Raw genomic sequence first — 23,582 nt, 5'->3', positions numbered from 1 at the left:
TACAATCAATTCCAGGTTATTATTACTGGAGAATGCTGAGTAAAGGATTCAGCAGGGAAGAATTTTTCTCAGAAAACTTACATTTTTTCTCTTTTGCTTTAAAAGTCAAAATAGTAGCTATAAACAAGTCTAATTAATTTGAGTTGTGGGGTAATACATAAAAATAGAAATAAAGAAAATCTAGAAGAAAATTCATCCAAAAGGTCCCTTTCTCTCCTAGTTTCTAAAAAGTGTATTAAACCCTTGGAGTCATTCAAATCTTAAAATTTTAAGGTCACATAAAACATAGAAAGACAGACTGTAAATAAATCTACATCACAGTGAAAAAATCATGGATAATATTTTATTACATTGTCAGCTGAATCAAATACACTGATACATTATCAGCTGATTCAACTACACTGTTGAAAACAAAAGTGAAAAAAGAGAAAACAAAAAAAGGAATAGTTAGCAAATATGCATGGGAAATTATTTAGCTTATTTAAGAATGTGATGTATATTTATAATTCAGTAGGCACAAATGATATGTAGTTAAAACAACCAATGCAGGTAAAAGTGTAGCGTCATCAGGCACTCTTATTATTTTCAGGGCAAAAGAGACTAATACTTCGTAATACAGTTTAGAAAAATGTACCCTAAGGTTATATTCCTGATTCAATTTATTTTCACATCTGCATATCTGAGGAAATCATTCCATCTGATAGGTTATGCTCAGCAGTCCACTGAAGCTTTATTGAAACTACCAGGAAAAAAGATGGAAGTTTCTCACAAAAGGTAATTACAAAACATTGATTCACAAGATATTTAGCAGCCATTTATAATGAAGTTATGTTCATATAAGATTAATTTGAAAAATCAATAGAATTTAGATATGAGTAAAACTACTTAACAAGCATGTATAACTGGGAAAGTAAAATATCAAGGTAAGAATGTCAAGATCCTATTGGTTTTACATTTTTTTAACTTTCTGCTTGTAATATGAAATTTTTAAGGAAAAAATTTTAATATATCCCAAATAACTAAAGTGACCTCCAAGCACATTATTTATTACTGACCATGACTGTATCAGCTCTAACCTGGTTTTTCACTTGGAAATCAGCTAACCTGGATGTTCCAAATACTGCTTTAACCACCTCTTGGTGTCTCTGCTAAGAATGCCTGTCTCAATTCCGCCTGGAAATCCAACACAGGTACTTGCTGCTGCTGAGATCGCCTTGGGTAGAGCTGACACCTATGACAAGAGCACAATACACATAAATATAAAAGAGATTTGCCTTATATGGATAACAATACCAAAGAAAATGTGGCGACCTTACATTTAAAAAGATCCTCAATTAGGGTCAGAGCATGCCATTACCTTATGAAGAGACTATTAAGAAGAAACAGGAGTCTCTGTGTACACAGCAATGTGCAAGGAACAGGATACTTACCACTTTGGATAAGTAGGATACTACTGAAGGAATTAAAAAAAAAGTTCTCTTGGTTTAAAAAGCCCTGTATTTGAGTGCCTGAGTAGCTTAGTCAGTTGACCGTTATACTCTTGGCTCAGGTAATGAATGATCGCCTTGTTCAGGAGTTTGAGCCTTGCATCAGGCTCTGTGCTGACAGCACAGAACCTACTTGGGATTCTTTATCTCCCTTTCTCTCTGCTCCTTCCCCACTCACTCTGTCTCTCAAAATTAAATAAACAAACATTTTTTTAAAAAGGTGGAGACACCATCAGTACCATATCCATTACTCACTTTCCAATCCTATCTGGAAACAATCCTTTAACCCCTAGTAAGAGGAGTGAGGCATTTGCTAAGCCATTTTCAGGAGATGTTAAGACTGCCATCCATTCTCTTACTCCTGAGTAACCACGTGAAACAAGGAACTACCAGAGCCCAGGCTTTTTAGAGTCTCAAACTGTAAACTGACTACCTATTAGTCAGAAGGGAATTCCATAGAAAAGCCCTTAACTTATCCCTATGGATCAGTAATCAGGCTGTGAATCTGATTCTAAGAATGATGAAGAAATGTACAAAGTGTTACTGGCTAACAAAACAAGCATAAAAAGTAATCACCAGCAAGTCTTCCTTTGTTAAGTATGTGTGTGTGTGTATGTGTATATATATATATATATATATATATATATATATATATATATATATACACGTGTGTGTATAAGTACGTATGTATATATATAACTATTCCATAGCAGTTAGATTTGGAAACAGGTTTCACAAAAGGTATTCCACTATTTTCCATAGGTTTTAAATAACATTTAAAAAAATTTAATGTTTTCTATTTTTGAGACAGAGAGTGTGTGGGAGAGGGGCAGAGGCAGAGGGAGGCACAGAATCTGAAGCAGGTTCCAGGCTCTGAGCTGTCAGCAGAGAGCCTGATGCAGTGCTGGAACTCCTGAACTACAAGATCATGACCTAAGCCAACGTCGGACGCTTCAACTGACTGGACCACCCAGGTGCCCCAGTTTTTAAATAACAGTTTAAACATTCTGTTGTATAATAAAGAATTGTGTTAACCTTTGTCCATGGTTTCTGAGAAGTAACCTCTAAATACCTGAGTTTACCAAGTGATAGGAGCGTGTCTTCATTATTCATGGTGGGCCCTTTGGATCACACCTGAATTAATGTTAACAAGATGATTCAGGATAAGGGCTGGCCAAAGCACAAAGACCAACCATGTGATTAGAGTGTGGGGCTTTTGAGCTTGATCTCCTGGGAAGGGATGGCATAGAGTGAGATGGACTTCAATCATAATGGCCAATTATTCAATCATTTCAAGTACTAGAACTCTAATAAAAACTATAGAAGGCACACAAAGTTCTGGTGAACTTCCTGGTTGATGACCTATACACTGATGTGCTGAGTGTCTATTACATTCTAAGGACGTGGACATTACAGATCTTGCCCTAGAAGTCTCTCCATTTGGCTTATCCTGATTTGTATCCCATATTGTAAACTTAATAGTAAGTATAGTGCTTTCTTGAGTTCTGTGAATCATTCTAACAAATTACAGAACCTGAGAAAATAATGGAAACTTTGAATTATATCTAGCTGTTGAAAAGTTCAGGTGGCCTAGAAACTTTGAGGCTTGCAGCTGGTATCTCAATTGAGGGTCATCTTATGGAGAACTGTACCCTTAATGTGTCAAGTCTACATTAACTCCAGAGAATCTGAATTACATTGCCCATGCTTTTAAATTGTCCCATTCTAATCAATGAATAATTAAATCTTTATTTGGGTGTTCTCATTTCCAATCCTTTCATTACCAAATGGCAACTAAGCCCCTGACCTAATAAGGTTTTAAAACATGTTTCAACCAAAAAAAAATTTTTTTTGATTCTTTAAACTCCTATTGGAGTGTCTCTTTTGGGTTTAACCTGAAACCCAACTGAAGATTAAGGTAAAACTGAGAAAATAAGATGCAGTACACATAACATTTACTTTGTGAAATGCAGAATGTAAATCTAGAAAAACATCTGAAGGGCGCCTGGGTGGCTCAGTCAGTTGAGCGTCCAACTTCGGCTCAGGTCATGATCTCATGGTTCATGAGTTCAAGCTCCACGTCAGGCTCTGTGCTGACAGCTCAGAGCCTGGAGTCTGCTTCGGATTCTGTGTCTCCTTCTCTCGCTGTGCCCCTCCCTCATTCATGCTCTGTCTCTCTTTCTCTCAAAAATAAATAAAACTTTAAAAAAATTAGAAAAACATCTGAAAGGGTACAGAAAATGGTCTCTCCAGAAGACTCTCCGGCCCCAATCTCCAAATTCTCTCAAATTTACAGTACATCAATAAACAGGAAAGACATTCACCAGCCTCCAAATCCAAAACTGATTACTTGATAGATCTATTAGAAGAAAGACTAACCATCAATTTCAGGAGTACAAATCACTTAGCTTCTATTAATAGTTATGGTTGATCTGTGGGATGTATGTTCTGTCTGCAAAGCTTTAGTTTTTATTCAATTTCATTTTGTATCTTGGATGCAACATGAATAGCAATCCTTCATTAGCCATTAGAACTGGTGTACACACAATTTCTCAGGAATACTGGCTTTTAGTTTGGCAAAAGGTGGGATATTTATGGATTATGATTAAAATAAACATACTATAACTATCAAATATCCCAATCCTGAGAGAATCCTGAGCATATGTACCAGGGCTTAGAGAATATCCATACTGCTTACCCATCCCCATAATCACACACTCTCAAAACAGAGAGAGGTTACTGGGGAAATTACACTATTTCCCTAACTCAAAATTCCCCTCCTTCATTTTAGCACCCTCTAGTATTTATATATAATATATACAGAAGAAGTCAGGAAATGAAGTTACTTCTTCTTTGAAAGTAACATGTTTCCAAAGAGGCAGACAAGAAAATGACACCTAAGGAATGCTTAAAGAAGATGAGGTAGAGATTACCTGTTATGCTGGTGCACACTGATCCTGTATAAGATAATGGCTCTAACAAAATATGACAAATATGATAGAACCATTAACACTAACAAAAGATCTCCCTCAAGAAACCCCCCCAATACCTCCACCCCAATCTCTAAACAACCTCAAATACTTCTAGAGACTTTGGGGAAAATGTCACTTTTTGGGGTGTCTGGGTGACTAAATTGGTTAAGCGTCCAACTCTTGGTTTCAGCTCAGGTCACGATGTCATGGTTTCGGGAGTTTGAGCCCCTCATCGGGCTCTGAACAGGCAGCATGGAGCCTGCTTGGGATTCTCTTTCTCTCTCTGCCCCTCCCCCACTTGCACTATCTCAATCTCTCTCAAATAAACTTTTAAAAGTTAAAAAAAAGAAAATGTCACTTTTAAGAGTTTTGCAGTTACAAAAGACATTATTTTATAAGAGAAAATTAACATGGCAAAAAGCCTATTATAAAGGAAAAATTATATAAAATATTCATTCATAAAATACTTCTTTTCAAAGTAATTCCCCAAATTAAAATGTAATAAAAGAATGAGGTTAGGTAGAATAAATAAAATAGGGAAAATGAGGAAATCATTAGCCTCACCAGTAATTTAAAATGTACAAGTGAAAATATATTGCAATATTCCTACAAGTAAAATGTGCAAATAACAAAAATAGGAGACAAAATGCTACTGCCATTTTATAACAGCTTTAAAAAAAAAGCCTTATATTTGAGGGAGAAATAAAATGTAAATAATAATGAATATTAACTTTCAAATTGACTATCCTTATCTTTGTTTATAATAGCTAAGAAATGCAAAACAGCCTAGGGGCGCCTGGGTGGTTCAGTCCTTGAGTGCCCAGGTCATGATCTCAAAGTCCATGGGTTGGAGCCCCACTTCAAGCTCTGTGTTGACAGCTCAGAGCCTGGAGCCTGCTTTGGATTCTGTCTCCCTCTCTCTGCCCCTCCCCAATGTGTGCTATGTCTCTCTCTCTCTCTCAAAAATATACAAACATTAAAAATTTTTTAAAAGAAATGCAAACAGCCTAAATATCAGTAAGCTAATTATGAATGTAATTATGCTATCATACCACCCCTCCTCTAAAATTTGTACAATAAGGTTGATTTATATGCAGTGACATACAAAGACCCCCCCCCCAAGATATATGATTGCAGAACAATAAATCTTACATATGTAACCAAACAAATCACAAGTATGCCTTCCTCCTCTCCCTACCATGTGTGCATACACATGAATAAACAGAAAAAGATCTGAAAGTATAGACATCTACATACTTGTGGGTTATCTCCAGGGAGGGAATGGGAAACAACTGATGGTAAGTTGAAGTGAATACTTTTTACCTGAATGTTATGTGTTTTAAAGAGACTATACTCATGTATTTTTATTACTTGTAATTGTGGAAAATAACAAAATTAAACAGCTTTGGGAAAGGGCCAAAAATGCCACCCACTGATACTGTCAAGATTAGAAACAAAATACAAGTTCCAATAAATACTCAGTATGTATCAGATCATTAAAAATGTTGATATATTTTATATTAAAATCCCCCTTCTGGAAATCTAAATTTAAAAGTGTATCTACATGTAGATATCCTAAGGAGAAGGAAAAAATGTGTACATTTCAAAAATTTTTAATTTTTTTTAATTGTTTATTTACTTTTGAGACAGAGACAGAGTGTGAGTGGTGGAAAGGCAGAAAGAGAGGGAGACAGAATCTGGAGCAGATTCCAGGCTCTGAACAGTCAGTGCAGAGCCTGTTGTGAGGCTCAAACTCACAAACCATGGGATCATGACCTGGGCGGAAGTCAGACACTTAACAAACTTAGCCACCCAGGTGCCCCATGCATTTCAAATTTTTAATTGGATAAATGCACTAAGCAAAAATAAAAATCTGAATATTGCCAAGTATAAATATAAATTAGCATTCCATCAAATGCATAGAACATTTTGCAAACACAGAAAAAGTAGTTTAGTAACATATATAAAACAGGCATAATTTAAATATCAAAGTTGAAAGATGTAGAATTTACTGAAGATATAATCCACATACACATATGGGATAAAAAGAAATGCACTTTACTAAATTTTTGGACAGAAATTAGTACCACATGTTTAAGAATAATTTAACCATTTTGCTATGTTTTCTATATTACAGTCCTATGGTTCTTTCATTAATAAATTCATTTCAATACACCCTCATTGCATTATACTTTGTTCTGATTTGAAAAATAATTATGACCTAAACTGGTTCTCAACCCAGAATGTACTCACTCTTGGTTGCTCAGTGAGGCTGTCCTTCTACGTTTGACTTGTACTTCCACCTCTGGTACGTGCTGCTCCGTGGTCCGTCTCAGGTGTAAGCGGTCCCTGAAACAGAAAGCGGAATTTATTTGATAGACTTCAATAACTTTAAAATAACCACTTAGTTAAAGGCTTATTTAGAGCTGTATTTAATATGACGGAGATTTTAAAGTGCTTATAATCTAATTAAAACAAGGTACAGTAGTAGTGTGCCTGGGTGTCTCAGTTGGTTAACCATCTGACTTCCTCCCATGTCATGATCTCATGGTTCCTGAGTTTGAGCCCTACATCAAGCTCTCTGCTGTCAGAGTAGAGTCCCAAGCACTTGGGATCCCGTCTGCTCCTCTTTCTGCCCCTTCCGCCATTCTCTGTCTCTCAAAAAAAAAAAAAAAAAAAAAAAAAGTACAGTAGTAATATACATTAATTGTGTCTCAATAAAAATGGGGGAAAATAAACAAGACAATATTTTAATATTAGAATACCTTCCAACAGTCAGGATCTATCCTAAAGCCACTTTCCCCTTTAGAAGCCCTTTAATGTCAGAGAACAGCACGGTGTGGTGGGGTGAAGATGATATCAGTTAAGCAAAAATAAAGTATTTCCACTTATTTTTACATGTACAGATTAAAACTTTACATTCACTGAAATACATTTATATACACTGACCTACTCACTACCCATACCTGCATAACCCTGAGAAAACAGCAATGTTGATTTCAAAACTAGTCTGAAAATATCTTTTTAGGATAGATCCTATAGAATAGAATAAAGCATAAAGCTGAAAATATAGAATCTCTACTTAAGCAACTTCCTATGCAAATGCTGTTTTCCTAGGATTTGCACAATAAGAGATAAAAGGGATGCTTAAGCAAAAAAAAAGTAAAACTAATACCATAAGCTACCACCATCTTATGATTTGCAGAACAGCTCACAAAATGGCTGCTCAATGGATCTAAGCATGAAATCTTGCACCTGGTATTCCATGTTAGAAACTACAGGAACCACTCCTAAAACTGCAATTTAAAAATGTTAAATCAGAAATGATAGAAGGAAAAACATTTTATAAAAGTTACGCAACATACTTATTTGAAAGCCAGAATTCAAAGGAAATAGCCCCAAAGCTAATTCTCTGAACTGTTTTGCTATTTTAAAATTCATGTTAGAACCAAAGTAATCCAATCAAATAGCTTTCTAGTAAGCCCAAGGTGCTTTATTGCTTCAAAAACTTTAATATTCTAACCAAGCAAGAGAAATCATTTAAACATCACATCTGTACATCAGACTTTTAAATGATAAGAGTATATAATTTGATAACAAAACTCCACTTCAAAATGGGTGAAAGATTAGAACAGACGGCTTTCCAAAGACATACAAATTTACATTAGCATGAGAAAATATACTTAGTATCACTATAGTCATTAGGGAAATGCAAATCAAACTATAAACACACCACTTCACACCTCAGGAGTGAAGGAGGAGGTGGGGAAATTGCTAGTCAGACCATGAAATGGTGCAGCCTCTGGCACTTCCTAAAATTGTGAACAATATAGTTAACATTTGACACAGTAACTCCACTCCTAGAGGGAATGAAATAAAAAAAAAAATTAACTTGAGTGTGATTGTTCCTAGCAGCATTAATCATAAAAGCCAAAAAGTGGAAACAACCCAAAGCACAACCACCAAAAAATGGATAAACAAAATATGGTGTGGTATGGTATATTCAATACGATGGAATGTCATTCAGTCCCAAAAAGGAATTAAGTATTTACTGATGAAACATGGCTTCACAAATATACTTAATACAATATTATATTAAAATTATATAATAAAAAGGTCTATGTTCATGGACAATTATGATTAACCTAATAGTATAATTAAGAATACATCATTACCGAAAAATCTTTAAAATGAAAATGTTCAGCTCCTTTACCCCTTCATACCAGTTGCTCAGTATGAAAAGATCTGAGTTCATTTAAGAACCAGCATACGAATTATACAATTTTCTGAACCCATTTTTAAAGCTACATGTAAAATCATCTATGAGCAGATGTGTTTTGATAACATTAGAAGTTTGTTCTAAATATGCATACATGTGTTTGCATTTATAATCTTCCTACTGCATTTCCAACCTAGAAGCCAGCTTTCAGAAAATAAGCATTTAAAGGAAAAAAGATGGGGTGCTTAGCTGGCTCAGTTGGTTGAGCATGCAGGTATGGGACTCTTGATTTTGGTGTTGTGAGTTCAAGTCCCATGTTAGGCATACAACTTACTTAAAAGTGATCAGATCACACAATGTTTTTCCCAGTAGCCTAAACATTGTCAAATATTTAATATGCCTTATATCCTACCAAAAAAAAAAGAAAAAAAAAACTTAATTGAAATTCAACTACTAAGATCTCAAGAATGAAAAATAAAAGAAAATATGAGGTCATCTCAGTCTACAGATCTCATAAACAAAGTCAGTTCCTCTCAAACAAAACCCATGGTATCATTAAAAAGTAAATTCTAAGCCATCAGCATTCAGGAACTAGGAGGCAAAAGAAATCACTTCCTTACCCAACATTTGTTAGTGAAGGAGACAACCTTAACCATCAACAACTCTTACTCAAGAGTCCTGGCTCTGGGCCACAAAAGAGGCGGGGATAAAGGGGACCCGCAATAAAATCCAAATGTAAACTGAAGATCAAAAACTTCATTGTCCCTGTCAGGTTGAGACAATACTCATGCCCTGATTAATTCAAGGATTCTTCCTAAATATATCTGAGCACAAGAGTGCAGTGTCAAAAAGTAAGAAACTCAAAACAGATTGAAGATCTAAATGTCAGACCTGAAACCATAAAATTCCTTAGAGAAAACATAAGCAGTAATTTCTTGGACACTGGCTTCAGCAACATTTTTCTACATGGGTCTCCTCTGGCAAGGGAAACAAAACCAAGATTAAACTATAGGGCTTGCACCCAAATAAAAAGCTTTTTCACAGCAAAGGACAACATCAACAAAACAACCTACTGATTGCATTCTTGGGGAGAATGTAAACTGGTGCAATCACGGTGGGACACAGTATATGAGTTCATCATAAAATAAAAAATAGAAATAGCCTATGATTCAGTAATTCCACTTGTGAGTATTTACCCAAAGAAAACAAAAGCACTAATTCAAAAAGACACAGACACAGGTACCCCTGCGTTGCCTGCAGCACTATTTTTAATAGCCAAGATATGAAAGCAATCATATAAGTATCTGCCCATAGACGAATGGATAAAGATGCAACATATATATTCACATACAATATTACTCAGCCATAAAAAGTAAAAATTTTTCATTTTTGACAAGATGAATGGAACTAGAGGGTGTTAATGCTAAGTGAAACAAGTCAGAGGAAGTCAAATACCGTATCATTAACAGCACTATATGGTGAAAGATGGTAACTACATTTGTGAACACAGCACAACACATAGAGTTGTTGAACCACTATGTTGTACATCTGGAACTAATAGAGCATTCTGTGTCAACTAAACTCCAATTAAAAAAATTACGAGATTAATTTTGAGGCCTTGACATCTTAAATGTGGAATTTTTCAAAAAACAAATCTGAGCACATTTAGAGTAAAGGGGAGAAATAAAGATGTAGCATCACCAAATATACAGAAAGTATTTCAGCAAAGAAGCACTGGACAGATGCAGTAGGCAAACCAAGTTAATACAAAATAATCTCTAAATAAACCCTAACCAGACAGTACTTTGCCCTAGATAGCAATACAACAATCCCTGGACTGTTTCCTCACTTTAAACCACAGAAAGGGTTCACACTGACTGATCATTTTCAAAATGATTTTCAAAAAGCCCACATACTAAGCCAAACATTCAACAGGCTCAGCAGAGACCTTGAAACCTCAGAGGTCTTTCCAAAGGGATCCGCCATATTGAGATCCTAAGCCTGAGTGAAAAACTACAAAATGGCTGACCAGTATAATACACACTCATTTTGCAAATAGCCAAAATGATCAGAAGTTAAATCAAAATATAGTTATTTGATGCAGTATGTGTATACAAGTAGGAAAAATGAGCAACAAAATTCCAGACTTCTGCTATTTTTAAAACTACTCAGAAAGATTCCACAACGAGCTTTCCAAGGCTTCTGGGTTTACGTTTTCCTTAATTACATTCCAACTCAGCACAACCAGACATATTGTTTGCGATAGATGAGGGGAAAAAAAGAAAGAAAAGAAAGAAAGAGAGAGAGAGAGAAGGAAAGAAAGAAGGAAAGAGAGAAAGAAAGAGAAAGAAAGAAAGAAAGAAAGAAAGAAAGAAAGAAAGAAAGAAAGAAAGAAAGAAAGAAAGAAAGAAGAAAAGAAAAGAAAAGAAGAGAAAAAAAAGAAAGGCAAGCCCATCAAAATCCTGTGAAGAAAAACAATATCCTTGAAAATGCCTCCCACAAAAGGTGGAATACGGAATACTAGAATAGTTACTTTGTTAACTGTACTTTCTCACCAAGTTTTCATAGTAGCTCCAACTTCAAAACTGATCGATCAAAAGTATCACTTTAAAAATAAAACGGGGGCAACAATTCCCTAATTCAATACTCACACCCCCGTAGCATTCTACTCTTCTGATGCTCTCCTCTGTTCTTGAGCACACGAAATTTACAATTCTCAGCTCCTAAGAACCCTGGAGAAGCCCTGATGCCCGGTTTAAGGAAATTGTCCATAAAAGTGACATCACAAAAGTAATATCCAAAGATTAAGAAATAAAACACATTCTTAAAGGTGATGCAGGTGTAGAGTGCCCAAATCTGGAAAATGGAAATCAAATGTTATAGGAAGGAGAGTTGTTTAAGGGGTTACTGAATCCCCTCTGAATATTAACAACAATTAGATTGTTCACAATACAACCTAGGGAATCTATGAAAATGAAAAGGTGGGCCTTTCTAAAAAGTCAGAACACAGATTTAAAATCTCCTGCACCAGTAGCACTGTGGATCATAGGATGGCTTTGCCTTTCTTGCCCTCCAGGCCCCCATCTTTCCTTTCTACAGCACCATAGAAAGGCAGGGGCACAGCTTGGCTGCCAGTCCACGCAGGCATAGAATATACAAATCCTTTGCCTCACTGTCCTCTCCCCTTGGAAGTGACCTTATGGGGAAGGGGGGGGGGTGCCTCAAGGTACAGGCTCAACAATTCTGTGTCCTCCTTCCCTCCACCCACTGCAGCACAACAGGGAAGGAACAGCCATTACAGCGGACAGGTGAAGGGGGGTGGCAGCCATCCCCACCAGGCGGAGGCTGCGCAAACCCCCTCCTCTGGTGCCCGCCCCACTGCAGGGCAGAGAAGCTGTTTTCTGTTGCGCCTGCGCATCCCAAATCCTGCACCCTTCCCTACTGCAGCACTTTGGAGGGGGTGGCTATCCACTCTTGCCCGCCTCCTCCCCTTAGCACCACGCTTTGAGGATGCCGCTGAAATTGCCGCGCGGCAGAGGCTACATAAACTACCCCTCCCCCCACTGCGGCACTGGGGAGGGGGTGGCTGCCCCCTACCCTGTCGCGCCTGCGCAGATTTGCACATCTGCAGCGGCAGCCATCTTTGGCGAGTCGCACAATGCTTGTGACGCGGCACTGGACCCCTAAGAGCCCCCAAGCGACTTTCGAAATCCTTACTCCGAATGCAGAAAATCAATGCAAACAAGAGACACCTCTGCAGTATTACCGCCCAGAACCTGCATGACTCTCACAAAATTCATAAAGCAAGCTTTGCACACCATATCCCTAATCTTACACCAAAACCACAAAAACGAGGGACTATGACAGACAAACATTTCTTCAGCCATCCCTTCAGGTGAGCGGTGGGCAGCAGCAAACACCTAAGACTGCCTCAGGTCAGAGAAAACTGAACGTTCTCCCTTTTCCTCAAACTGGGGGCTGTGGACCACTCACGACTGCATCAGGCCTTCACCAAATTCCCTGTCCGCTGCCTCCACCCCAATGCCCCCTCTTACCAAGCTCACTCTACCACAACCGTGGCGGCCACTCGGCCAAAGTTCCCATACACCACCATCACCACCCCCACTACCATCCAATCGCCCCCCTCCCATCAACAATAGCATGGCTGCTCCGCCGCCTCCACACATAATAAACCCTGGTGGGTCACCCTTTTCAATGTGCCACCCTCTTTGTATCACCCTCATGGCAGCCACCCCCGCCGTCCCTCCCCACCACAGTCCCTCCCTACACCACCACCATGACGGTCACTTGCTGCCCCCGCCCACCATGGCCACCAAAATTTCCTTGCTGGTCACCCTGCCATCCCCTCCATTATCACTAAAACAGTGGCCACCTCGCTCACCGCCAAACCAACAGCATGGCCACCATGGCGACCCCTTTGCTACTACCGACACCATGAACAGCCCACCTTAAGCTCCCTCCCACCACCACCATGGCGGCCACCATTACTAAAACCACCACTGTGGACACCTCACCCCAAATACCCCTCCTTACCACCGCCATTGTAGCTACCCTGGTACCCCGCCCCCCCATACCACTGTCACTTTTACCGTATGTCCTACCTTATCGTCCCCTCCTTGGTACTGTGGACTCCCCACTGATCCTATCCCATCATATCTTCCCCCGCCTTTCACACCACGGCCATCACAATGTACCCTCCCAAACCACAGTCATGGCCTCAGATCTCAAGGACAAAAGGCCACTCTAGAAAAGATCTGATGGGACACACTAGAGTGATATATACCAGCCAAGACACAACACGACACGGAGAGAACACTTTCCGAGGAGGTACAACCAAGCCTCAAACCCTCAGTCAGTTCCCCAGAACAAAGAACTTTAGGACCCGGATTCCGAGTATATACAACAATACTCCAAGTTCGGCAAACTTGAAACATTGAACAAACCAAAATGAGTATTTCCTAGGCTGTCTCTAAGGGAAGACATCCACACAGCTGACCTGGCCCGCTCCATCGCGCTGCTAGCCGCTCCTCAGAACAGACCTTCAGGCATCTCCGGCGACCACTCCACTCTGTGTTCCAGTCACTGCGGCAGGGCTAATCACACCAGTTCCACCTGCGCATGCGCAGCTCGCCACCCCTCCGACTTTGGCTGCGCAACCGCAACTGTTTGCCGCAGTGCTGAGGTCCTGCCGCAGTGCAGGGGTGCCAGCGCCCCCGCCAAGCGGAATCATTGGGGCCTGATTTCTACTGCACTACAAATAGCCAAGGCGCTAGCGCCTTTTGAGAACTCCACCACCACCCTGAGTTTAATGGCAAGGTCTCTCTTTTTTAAAACACGTAAAATGTTGAGGAAATTATTCTCGGTTCCCCAACAAATCTTTGTAGGCACCATGGGCCAAACAATCCTGATTTACGATCACCTTCAAGTCTTCCAGTAGGACATGTCAGAAATGCTAATTTGAAAAAGTTAAATCAATGCAAAACCACAGTCAATGCAAATACGCTAGATAATTCAATCTGTCTAAAAGAAAAGAAAAATATATTACATTCATTATTCAAATTTGGTGGGGTTCCCCCCCTCTTTTTCTGCTTTCTACAAGTATTTTTTCAAATTATGAAAATTATGTCAAAACAATCATAATGTAAGTAAACTCTCTAATAAAGAATGGATAGGTAATTAAATTGAAAAAGTTGGCTACTCTATTCTCATAAAACAAAAAATGAGCTTTGATCCCTGAATAAAACAAAGCCTTTACTTGGATACATTGACATTTTTACCAATAATCAGTGATAACTGGAGTGGGGAAAATATCACTCTCATACAACATTAATGAACAAGTACATACAATGATTTTCTTTTTTCCTAGTAACACTCTGTCTACAGATTTAAGGCACTCATTGGTAACTCCAAAATTGCTACATATGTATAACATGGAAAAGACAATGCTAAGATGAGAAAGCCAAGGAAAGAATCCTGAAGCTGTATTTGCATAGTATTTTACATAGCTTTTCTATTTTCTCAATTCTCCACATCAAAAAACTGAGGCTGAAGGTGGGCTAATGGCGTCTACATGGCTAAAATCCCCTCCCCATTCTCCTAAACTAGTGCTCTGTTCCCAATCATATACATACATTATACAAACAAGTGTGAAGATACATCTCAGTAGAGACATCTATCATAATAAAATCTTGGAAACTATGTAATCTGCCTCATGAAAGACAGACTTAGTAAATTGTTATCTATTTATATAAAGAATAATAGACTGATATTATATATAAATATAATCTGGCTGATATAAAGAATGAAGTTTTGTGCTGCATCATGTGAAATTATCAATATAGGTTTGTAGGTTTTTGATCTACAAAATTGCACTAATGGTTCATTTTTACACATTCAAGTGAAGTAACATATGAAGGAGTTCATAACATACTACCCCAAAAATATGGCATCTGGCATATTGGCTATTTTTAGTTACCCCCCTACACATAGAAAGTCAACTCTGATCATGGGAGCAAATAGCAAAATATTATGTAAAATTAATGCTAGGTGGATATTTTATGTAAATATATGTTTACATGCACACTGAAAAAATATATGAAATAACACACATACCACTATAGTTAGTAATGGAAACCATGCCTTGGACTCAGACTCATTGGATTCAAATTCCAGTTTTGATGCTTGATAGCAATGTTATTTTAGGCAATTTATCTAACTTCCTGTGCCTTGTTTCTTTAGTCTGTAAAATATGGAGGAATTGTACTTATACAATGATTTGACAGCTAAGTGAGTTAATATACATCTTTAGAACAGGGTTTGATTCAGACCAAAAACTCTATAGAAGTGTTAGCTCTTAGAATTGCCCCAAATATTACAAAGTAACTTCCACTGGGGAATGAGAATTGGGTATATATGTGATTGTTGTTAATTAAAATCCATACCTTATTCATATTTCCTCAGATTTTTTCCTAATGTCATTTTCTTGTTGTAAGATACCACATATATGTTCAGTAGTCATGCCCCCTTAGGCTTCTCTTGGCCATGACAATTTTTTTTTGTTTTTACCGTGCTTATACTTTTTATAGTGATCATTAATTACTTTTAGAATTAAAAACTAAATATTAAGATAAAATAAAATTATACTTAATTCTCAACTGTAATGTACTTGATTATCTAGTTTATTAATCCCCCCCTTCCAAACCCTTTCCAGCCTACTCTTTTTGACAACTCTAACTACCCTCCTCATAATTTTCTGGTTTCTATACAGCGTTAAGAAGCTGGCTTTAGATACTAGAAATGGTATGATGAACTCCCTGAGCCTTACACACAATCCAAACTTCCATATTGGATCACTCATATACTTATAGAGTATAATTTATATCAGTTTACAACCCTGACTAAGCATACCCTGCAAATGGGAAGTGAATGTACAGAAAAGAAGACTTTACCAATAAGCTTTGCTATAAGGACTATGTTGCTAGACCCACATATGTCTTTAAACAATTCTATCTTTTCCAAAGTCTAGACCTATCTCCAAGTCATAAACCCAAGGTATGAGCTTAAGGGACATCAAATCTGGAATAAAACTAACAAAACAACTCTTCTTTATAAAACGAAAGCTGAAGAATTTGCAAAACTGATCATAACTCCTATATCATATATAAAAATTAAATCAAAAGGGATTAAAGACATAAATGTAAGCGTTTAAAATATAAAACTTTTAGATGAAAACATAGGTGCAAACCTGTGTGACCTTAAGTAAACCATGTTTACTTAGATATGATGTACCTAATGTACAAGCAACCTAATAATAATAATAATAATAATAATAATATAATAAAGTGGACTTCATCACAATTACATAAAAGTTTTTGCTTCAAAGGACACTATAAAGGAAGTAAAAAGACAACCAGCAGAATGGTAGAAAATACTTGCAAATATCATATAAAGGAAGTCTTAAAACTCAACAATAAAAGGATAAAAAAAAATTAATGGGAAAAAGATTTGAATAAATAATTCACCAAAAAGTGATAAACAAATGGCCAATCAGCACATGAAAAGATATTCTACATTCTTAGTCAATAGGGAAATGCAAAAGAATAGCTCAATGAGGTGGCTTTTCACACTCACTAGGAGGGCTATAATCAAAAAGACAATAACAAGTGTTAAGGAGGATGTAGACAAATTGGAACCTTCATACTTTGCTGATAGAAATGTAAATTAGTGCAGCCACTTTAGAAAAAAGGTCAGGAGTACCTAAGAATTTAACCATAAAGCTATCCTATGATCCATAATTCTACTTTTAAGTGCATAACCCAAAAAATGAAAACGCACATCTATGCAAAAATTTGTACATGAATTTTCATTGCAGCCTTATTATATAATAGTTGGAGAGAGGAAATAACTCTTTATCAACTGATAAATGGATAAATAAAATATTATATGGTATGGCATATCTATACTACAATATCATTCAGTATAAAAAGGAATGAAGGGTTGATTCATGCTGTAAAATAGATGAACTCTGAAAAATGTTATGCTATATGGAAAAAAAATCCAAACACAAAAGGCCACATTTTGTATGAGTCCATTTATATGAAATGTACAAAATACCCAAATCCATAGAGACAGAAACCTGAGTAGTGATTGTCAGAGAATGAGGGGGAAGGATGAATAGGGAGTGACTGCTAATGGTTATTGGGTTTCATTATAGGATGATGAAATGTTCTGGAATTAAATAGTAGGGATGGTTGTAAAACATTGTGAATATCTAAAAATCACTGACTTGTGTGATTTAAGAAAGGTGGTTATAATGGTGTGGGCATTATATATTTTTTTAAATTCCAATTAAGGGAAATTTTACAAAATACCTGACTAGTAATCTGAAAACTGTCAAGGACATCAAAAACAAAGAAAGTCTGAGAAGCTTTCTGAGTCTTGCCACACCAAGAAGAGCCTTGAGACAGGAGTACTAAATGTAATATGTTGTCCTGGATGAGATATGGGAACAGAAAAAAACACATTATGTAGAAACTGAGGACATATGAATAAAGTCTGGACTTTGATATTGGTTCATTAATTATAACAAATGAACCATACTAATGCAAGATTTTGACAATAGAGGAATATATATGTGAGATGTTGAATAATTCTCTGGACTATCTTTGAACTAATTATGTAAATATAAAGCTGTTCTTAAATAAAAAAATTAAGAGAAAAAAATTTGATCAGAAAATTATATGCAAAAAGGTCCTAACATGGTCACCTTCAAAGGAGAAGGTTAGTGGGCAAGGGTAAAATGGAGACATACCACTAAAGAATCTCTACAATTCTATTTTTTTAATTGCCTTTCATTTGAATTTGTAAACTGTACCAAATAAAAGATAATCAAATGATACAGAAAACGTTGTTCAAGGACACTTGTCTGTCAAAAGAATATAATAATGTTAAAAGAGAAAGGAGAAGACATTTGCAATATACACCAAATATATACCCGCTATATCAAGAACTCACTGAAATTCTCTTTTCCTTATTAATTTCTAAGAAAAAAGTGCAAGAGTCTTTGGTCATTATGAAGTACTTGCTCTTTGTGATCTCTCTACTCTGCACCTGCTGAAGATCTCTCCACCTAGGTGGTCCTCCCACCTTCTGCTTTTGTCACACTCAAACCTACACAGCACACAGACTCCTACCACTATTCCTCTGGCAGGACAAAGAACACCAGGCTTCCTCCCTAGCAGTGGAACCCACATCACAGCCACTACAAAACCCAAACCCACCATCAGTAAGAATGGGGCAATTAGGTAAATACTGGAAGAGATCAACAGGCAGCTAGTGAAAAGAAAATGGTTAGATTCTAATCATGAGGTCTTGATAATTTATACCCACACATTCTTGTCCTTGGATAATCTGGTGCTTGGGCAACATCTACACAAATCCCAACATCATTAGTCTGAATTGTTTGCTTTTTTAAATAATCCAAATAAACACTGATAACTTCAAATATACAGACTTGATGTTTTCTAAATAACTCAATCTTAGGGGAAAAGTCTGAGGAGAAGGAGGAACAGAGAAAAACATTTGTTTTGGGGGCACCTGGCTGGCTCAGTCAGCAAAGCATGCAACTCTTTGACCTCAGGGTTGTGGGTTTGAGCCCCACGCTGGGTGTAGAGATTACTTAAAAATATATATATATATAAAAATAAATTAAAAAAATTGTTTTAAGTTTGTTTTGAAAGCAGATTTCTATTTTGAGTTTGTTATGTTGCAAGATTATAGAAAAGTGAAATGTAGATTGTGATTGTTTTGACTAACATAAATTGTTTTGCATTTCCTGAATTTGAGGAAACTATAAAAATCCTACCCAGGCTTCAAAATAAGATGTGCTGCTACTTGGATAAAAGTCCCTTGTAGGGGGTAAAAAAACAAACAAACAAACAAAAAACAAAAAAACAACTTTAAGATAAAACAAATATAATACAAATATAGTACAGAACAAGATATAAAATCAGGCCAATTTTTAAATATAAAACAAGATACTGTGAAGTTCCGTTTGTGTGACCACTCGACAATCTCCAGTCTATCTTTTGTGCCTTCAGGAGGACTTTTGTGGAAGAAGTCTTTAAAATATGACATTTGACTTAAATAAAAAGCATTTTTGCTAGTATTAAAAGTCATACCCACTAAAACGTTAGTGAAATTTTTATCCCAAAGCATCAGAACTAAAACAAATACAAAGGAAACATATAAAATAAGATGTAAACAATTAGGGGTGCCTGGGTGGCTCAGTCGATTAAGCATCCGACTTCAACTCAGGTCACAATTTCACAGTTAATGAGTTTAAGCCCTGAATGGGGCTCTCTGCTGACAGCTAGGAGCTCCAAGTCTGGAGCTGGTTTCAGATTCTGTCTCCCTTTCTCTCTGCCCCTCCCCCACTCACACTTTCTCTCTCTCTCTCTCTCTCTCTTTCTCTCTCTCTCTCTCTCAAAAATAAATAAACATTAAAAAAAGATGTAAACAATTTGAGATAGAGGTAAAATGATTTAATACCTTAGACATTTGTGGAACGTGGACAATATTTGAAATGATATTGCAGAGAGACTAAAGTCCTTTTTATGATAAAATTTAAAATTCAGAAGCAGAAATTCAAGACAATAGAACTATGAAGACTACATGGTTTGAAGTCTGCATTCTATGTGAGCAGCTATTTTTTATTAATTAATTAATTAATTAATTTAATAAACACATATTCTGCTTCCTATGTATCAGGTAATTTTCCAGGTACTTTATCATTAACCCAAATAACAACCATATGAGTTGTTTCCTATTTCCATCCCTCTTACATTTTAGGAAACTGAGGCCCCGAGAGGTCTAGAAACACACCCAAAGTCACACAAGTGACTTTGTTCACTTGTGTTCAAAGTGTTTGAACCCAAAGTTCACAAGTGTTTGAACCCAGATTCAAGCCCAGCATTCTGGTCACCGTGCCTCTGCTCTTCAAAGTTTTTATAAATCTATATATGCAAACTTAAAGCCTGAGCAGAAAGCTGGATGAAAAAACGAAACAGAACGCATACTTGCTGCACAAAAACCCAAGACAGCCCCTATAGGCTCATTGCTCAAGGCGCTGGGTGGCAGCCTTTCACTACAGGTACAATCTATTCACAGGAAAACTGACCAGGAGATATTTTTGCTGTGCTCCCTCCCCCAATCTGGGGAACAGCATTCTTGTAAAATCCCAAGATCAGCTTTAGAAGAGGCTGAGCAGGGGAAGGAAGTGCCTAACTCTCTTGAAAATACTCAAACAGGTCACAAGTAACAAAAAAGACATTCTTCCAACCATAGCTTTTGCACACATTCTCACTGTATCCAGGCTTTGGGTAAGAACACCCTAGATGGTCAGCAAACTACACCAAATCTCACCTACTGCCTGTACATTTTTTTACATGGTTGGGAGGGAATCAGAAAGGCAATTTTGTGACACGTGAAAATTATATAAAGTTCAAGTTTCATAAATAAAGTATATAAATAAAGTACAATTAGAACATAACTGAATAGAAAGACCCAGTCTTTTCTTCCTGAATGGGAAAAAATCCAGTTTTCCACTCCTATGTGTTTCTCCTTTACTCTCACGCTACCACTATGTTCACACAGAACACTTCACTTCTGATACTTCTGTAACCAAATTTGTGGGGTGTTTTCTCCACATCAAGTAATTCTCCATGACACCAGCTGGATGTTATATAATTTAACTCAATTCTGATACTATCCTACCTGGAGGTAGTGTCATATCCTATAGTTAAGGGCTCAGTCCCAGAAGACTGCTGTCACCTACTTCAGATACCAATTGCAAGGAACAGGGCCACAGGTTACCCACAACTTCTGTTTGGTATGGCTACAAATCAAAAGTTCCTGTGATCTTCTGTGCCTTTTGGTTTAATTAATGTGCTAGAGTAGAACTCAGGGAAATGTTTACAGTTGACCCTTGAACAACACAAATTTGAACTGTATTGGTCCACTTATATGTGCATTTTTTTAAATAAATATATTGGAAAAAATTTTGGAGATTTGTGACAATTCGAAAAAACTTGAAGGTGAGCCATGTAGATTAGAAATACTCAAAAAATTGAGAAAAAACTAAGTGTTAATATAAGAATATAGTATATAATACATGTAACATAAAAAATATGTGTGAATCAACTATTTTTACCTGTAAGGCTTCTGGTCAACAGTAGGCTATTAGCAGTTAAGTTTGGGGAGAATTAAAAGTTATACATAGGGGAACCTGGGTGGCTTAGTTGGTTGAGCATCCAACTTCTGCTCAGGTCATGATCTCACAGCTCATGGGTTCGAGCCCCTCACTGGTCTCTCTGCTATCAGTGCAGAGCCTGCTTCAGATCCTCTGTTTCCCTCTTCCTGCTCCTCCCCAGCTTCCTCTCTCTCTCTCTCTCTCTCTCTCTCTCTCTCTCTCTCTCTCTCCCCTCTCTCTCAAAAATAAATGAACATTAAAAAATATTATACATAGATTTTCAACTGTGCAGGAGTCGGCACCCCTAATCCCCATATTGTTCAGGATCAACTGTACTTACACTTACCAGTTTATTAAAGGATATGATAAAAGGATACAGATGAAGACCAGATGAGGAGATATATAGGCCAAAGTCTGAGAGGGTCCTAAGAGCAAGAGCATTTGCCCCATGGAGTTGGGATTTATTATTCTCTAAGTACGTGGAAGCTCTGTGAGTACCATACTTTGGGGATTTTTATGGAAACGTCGTTAGGGAGGCATAAGCAATTATTAATTCCATAATTAATTCCACCTATTTAGAGAAGTGAAAAAATATGAAATTCTAATCATGGCTTCATCTTTCTGGTAGTTAGCTCTCATTCAGGAGACATCTAGGAACCCACTCAGAGTTGCCTCATTAGAACAAAAGATGCTCCTAAGGTTCTTATCACTTAGGAATTTACAAGGGTTTTAAGAGCCCTTTTAAGAGTCAGGGATGGGCTAGGGGCCTCTGGGTGGCTCAGTCAGTTAAGCGGCCGACTTCAGCTCAGGTCACAATCTCGCAGTCCGTGAGTTCGAGCCCCGCGTCGGGCTCTGTGCTGACAGCTCAGAGCCTGGAGCCTGTTTCAGAGTCTGTGTCTCCCTCTCTCTGACCCTCCCCCATTCATGCTGTGTCTCTCTCTGTCTCAAAAATAAATAAACGTTAAAAAAAATTAAAAAAAAAGAGTCAGGGATGGGGTCAAAGACCAACTATTAAAACAAGACTTGTTCCTAGTATTCTTATTAAAAAATAACAAGGGAACTCTGTGCCAGGAACTAGGAGTATATGTATTCCTTCACTGAAGTATATATATATTTTTTTTCTATCATATCACAACAACCATGCTCATTTGTTTATATATTTACCTTTGGCTACAACTTCACATTTGATATAGTTAAAATTGATGGGATTCAGGCCACGATACTTCAAAATATGTCATGTTGGCTAATTGAATATTTAAACTGATGGAGTTTGAGAAAATAGCAGAAGAAAAAAAATTACTTTGCTCTCCCCCCACCCCTCTTCTGAAATAGGATGTAAAATCCTCATGGGAGAGGTACCCCCCTTATACCTGGAGGGAAGGTGCATCCTTATTTTCAAAGACAAATGGATGCCAAGAATCTGAACAAACAGACCTTGCTAAATTTCTCCCGGTTTACTATACTAACCACATACTCTCTGACCTATCATATTCTTCCACAACTGCCCATCATTCATCAAATCTGGCAAAAAATAATCATCTTTGTTTTGTTCTTTAGGCCTTCATTTCTTTATTAAGGCTCCCATGTTGCATAAAATTTATATTAAATAACTTTATATGATTTTCTCTTGTTCATCTGCCTTTAGAATTTTAATTTTCAGGGGTGCCTGGGAGGCTCAGTCATTTAAGCATCCAACTTCTGCCCAGGTCATGATCTCATGGTTTCTGAGTTTGAACCCCACAATGGGTCGCTGTTGTCAGTGCAGAGCCAGCTTCTGATCCTCTGTCTCCCTCTCACACTTCCCCCACTCTCACTCTCTCTCTCTCAAAAATAAATAAAACATTTAAAAATAAAATAAAATAAGAAAAAAAATAATTTTAATTTTCAGATCCAGACAGGGACTCTAGGGGGTCAAGGAAAACTTTTTCCTTCCCAACAACAGAAAATGAAGTACAAAAATGGAGCCATTCCCATGGATTCCACCCATTTTACCATGCATCCCACCATCGTAAAGCTGCTGGCTTGATAGAATGGTAAAAATAGTCTCTGTAAGACTGAAAGACTCAGGTACAGTGCCAAGTAGTGGCAATATCTTAGAGGAATGGGGCTAGGTTTTCCAGGAGGATGTATATGCT

General features: G+C 37.3%; 1 protein-coding gene across 4 annotated transcripts in view; it reads right to left on the bottom strand.

Moving 5' to 3' along the window:
- SNURF (SNRPN upstream open reading frame) overlaps nt 1–13,852 on the bottom strand; it is a 50,806-nt gene extending 36,954 nt beyond the window's left edge. Inside the window, exons 1-4 of one of the 4 annotated variants that reach the window (XM_006932327.3) lie at nt 13,696–13,852; nt 6,713–6,808; nt 1,077–1,231; nt 330–401 (exon numbers count right to left, since the gene is read on the bottom strand). In XM_006932327.3, coding sequence (XP_006932389.1) covers nt 1,126–1,231; nt 6,713–6,808; nt 13,696–13,709 — 216 coding nt within the window. In that variant the 5' untranslated portion in view covers nt 13,710–13,852 and the 3' untranslated portion in view covers nt 330–401; nt 1,077–1,125. Of the gene's footprint in view, nt 1–329; nt 402–1,076; nt 1,232–6,712; nt 6,809–13,695 lie in introns of those variants that run through there. The other 3 variants (XM_006932328.3, XR_006598971.1, XR_006598972.1) reach the window with 3 other exon arrangements.
- Between the last annotated feature and the right edge of the window lie 9,730 nt (nt 13,853–23,582).

This window comes from Felis catus, chromosome B3 (genome assembly GCF_018350175.1).
Source record: "Felis catus isolate Fca126 chromosome B3, F.catus_Fca126_mat1.0, whole genome shotgun sequence".
NCBI lineage: Eukaryota > Metazoa > Chordata > Mammalia > Carnivora > Felidae > Felis > Felis catus.
Note: the sequence above shows the minus strand (reverse complement) of the source record. Positions and strands in the feature narration are given on the sequence as shown.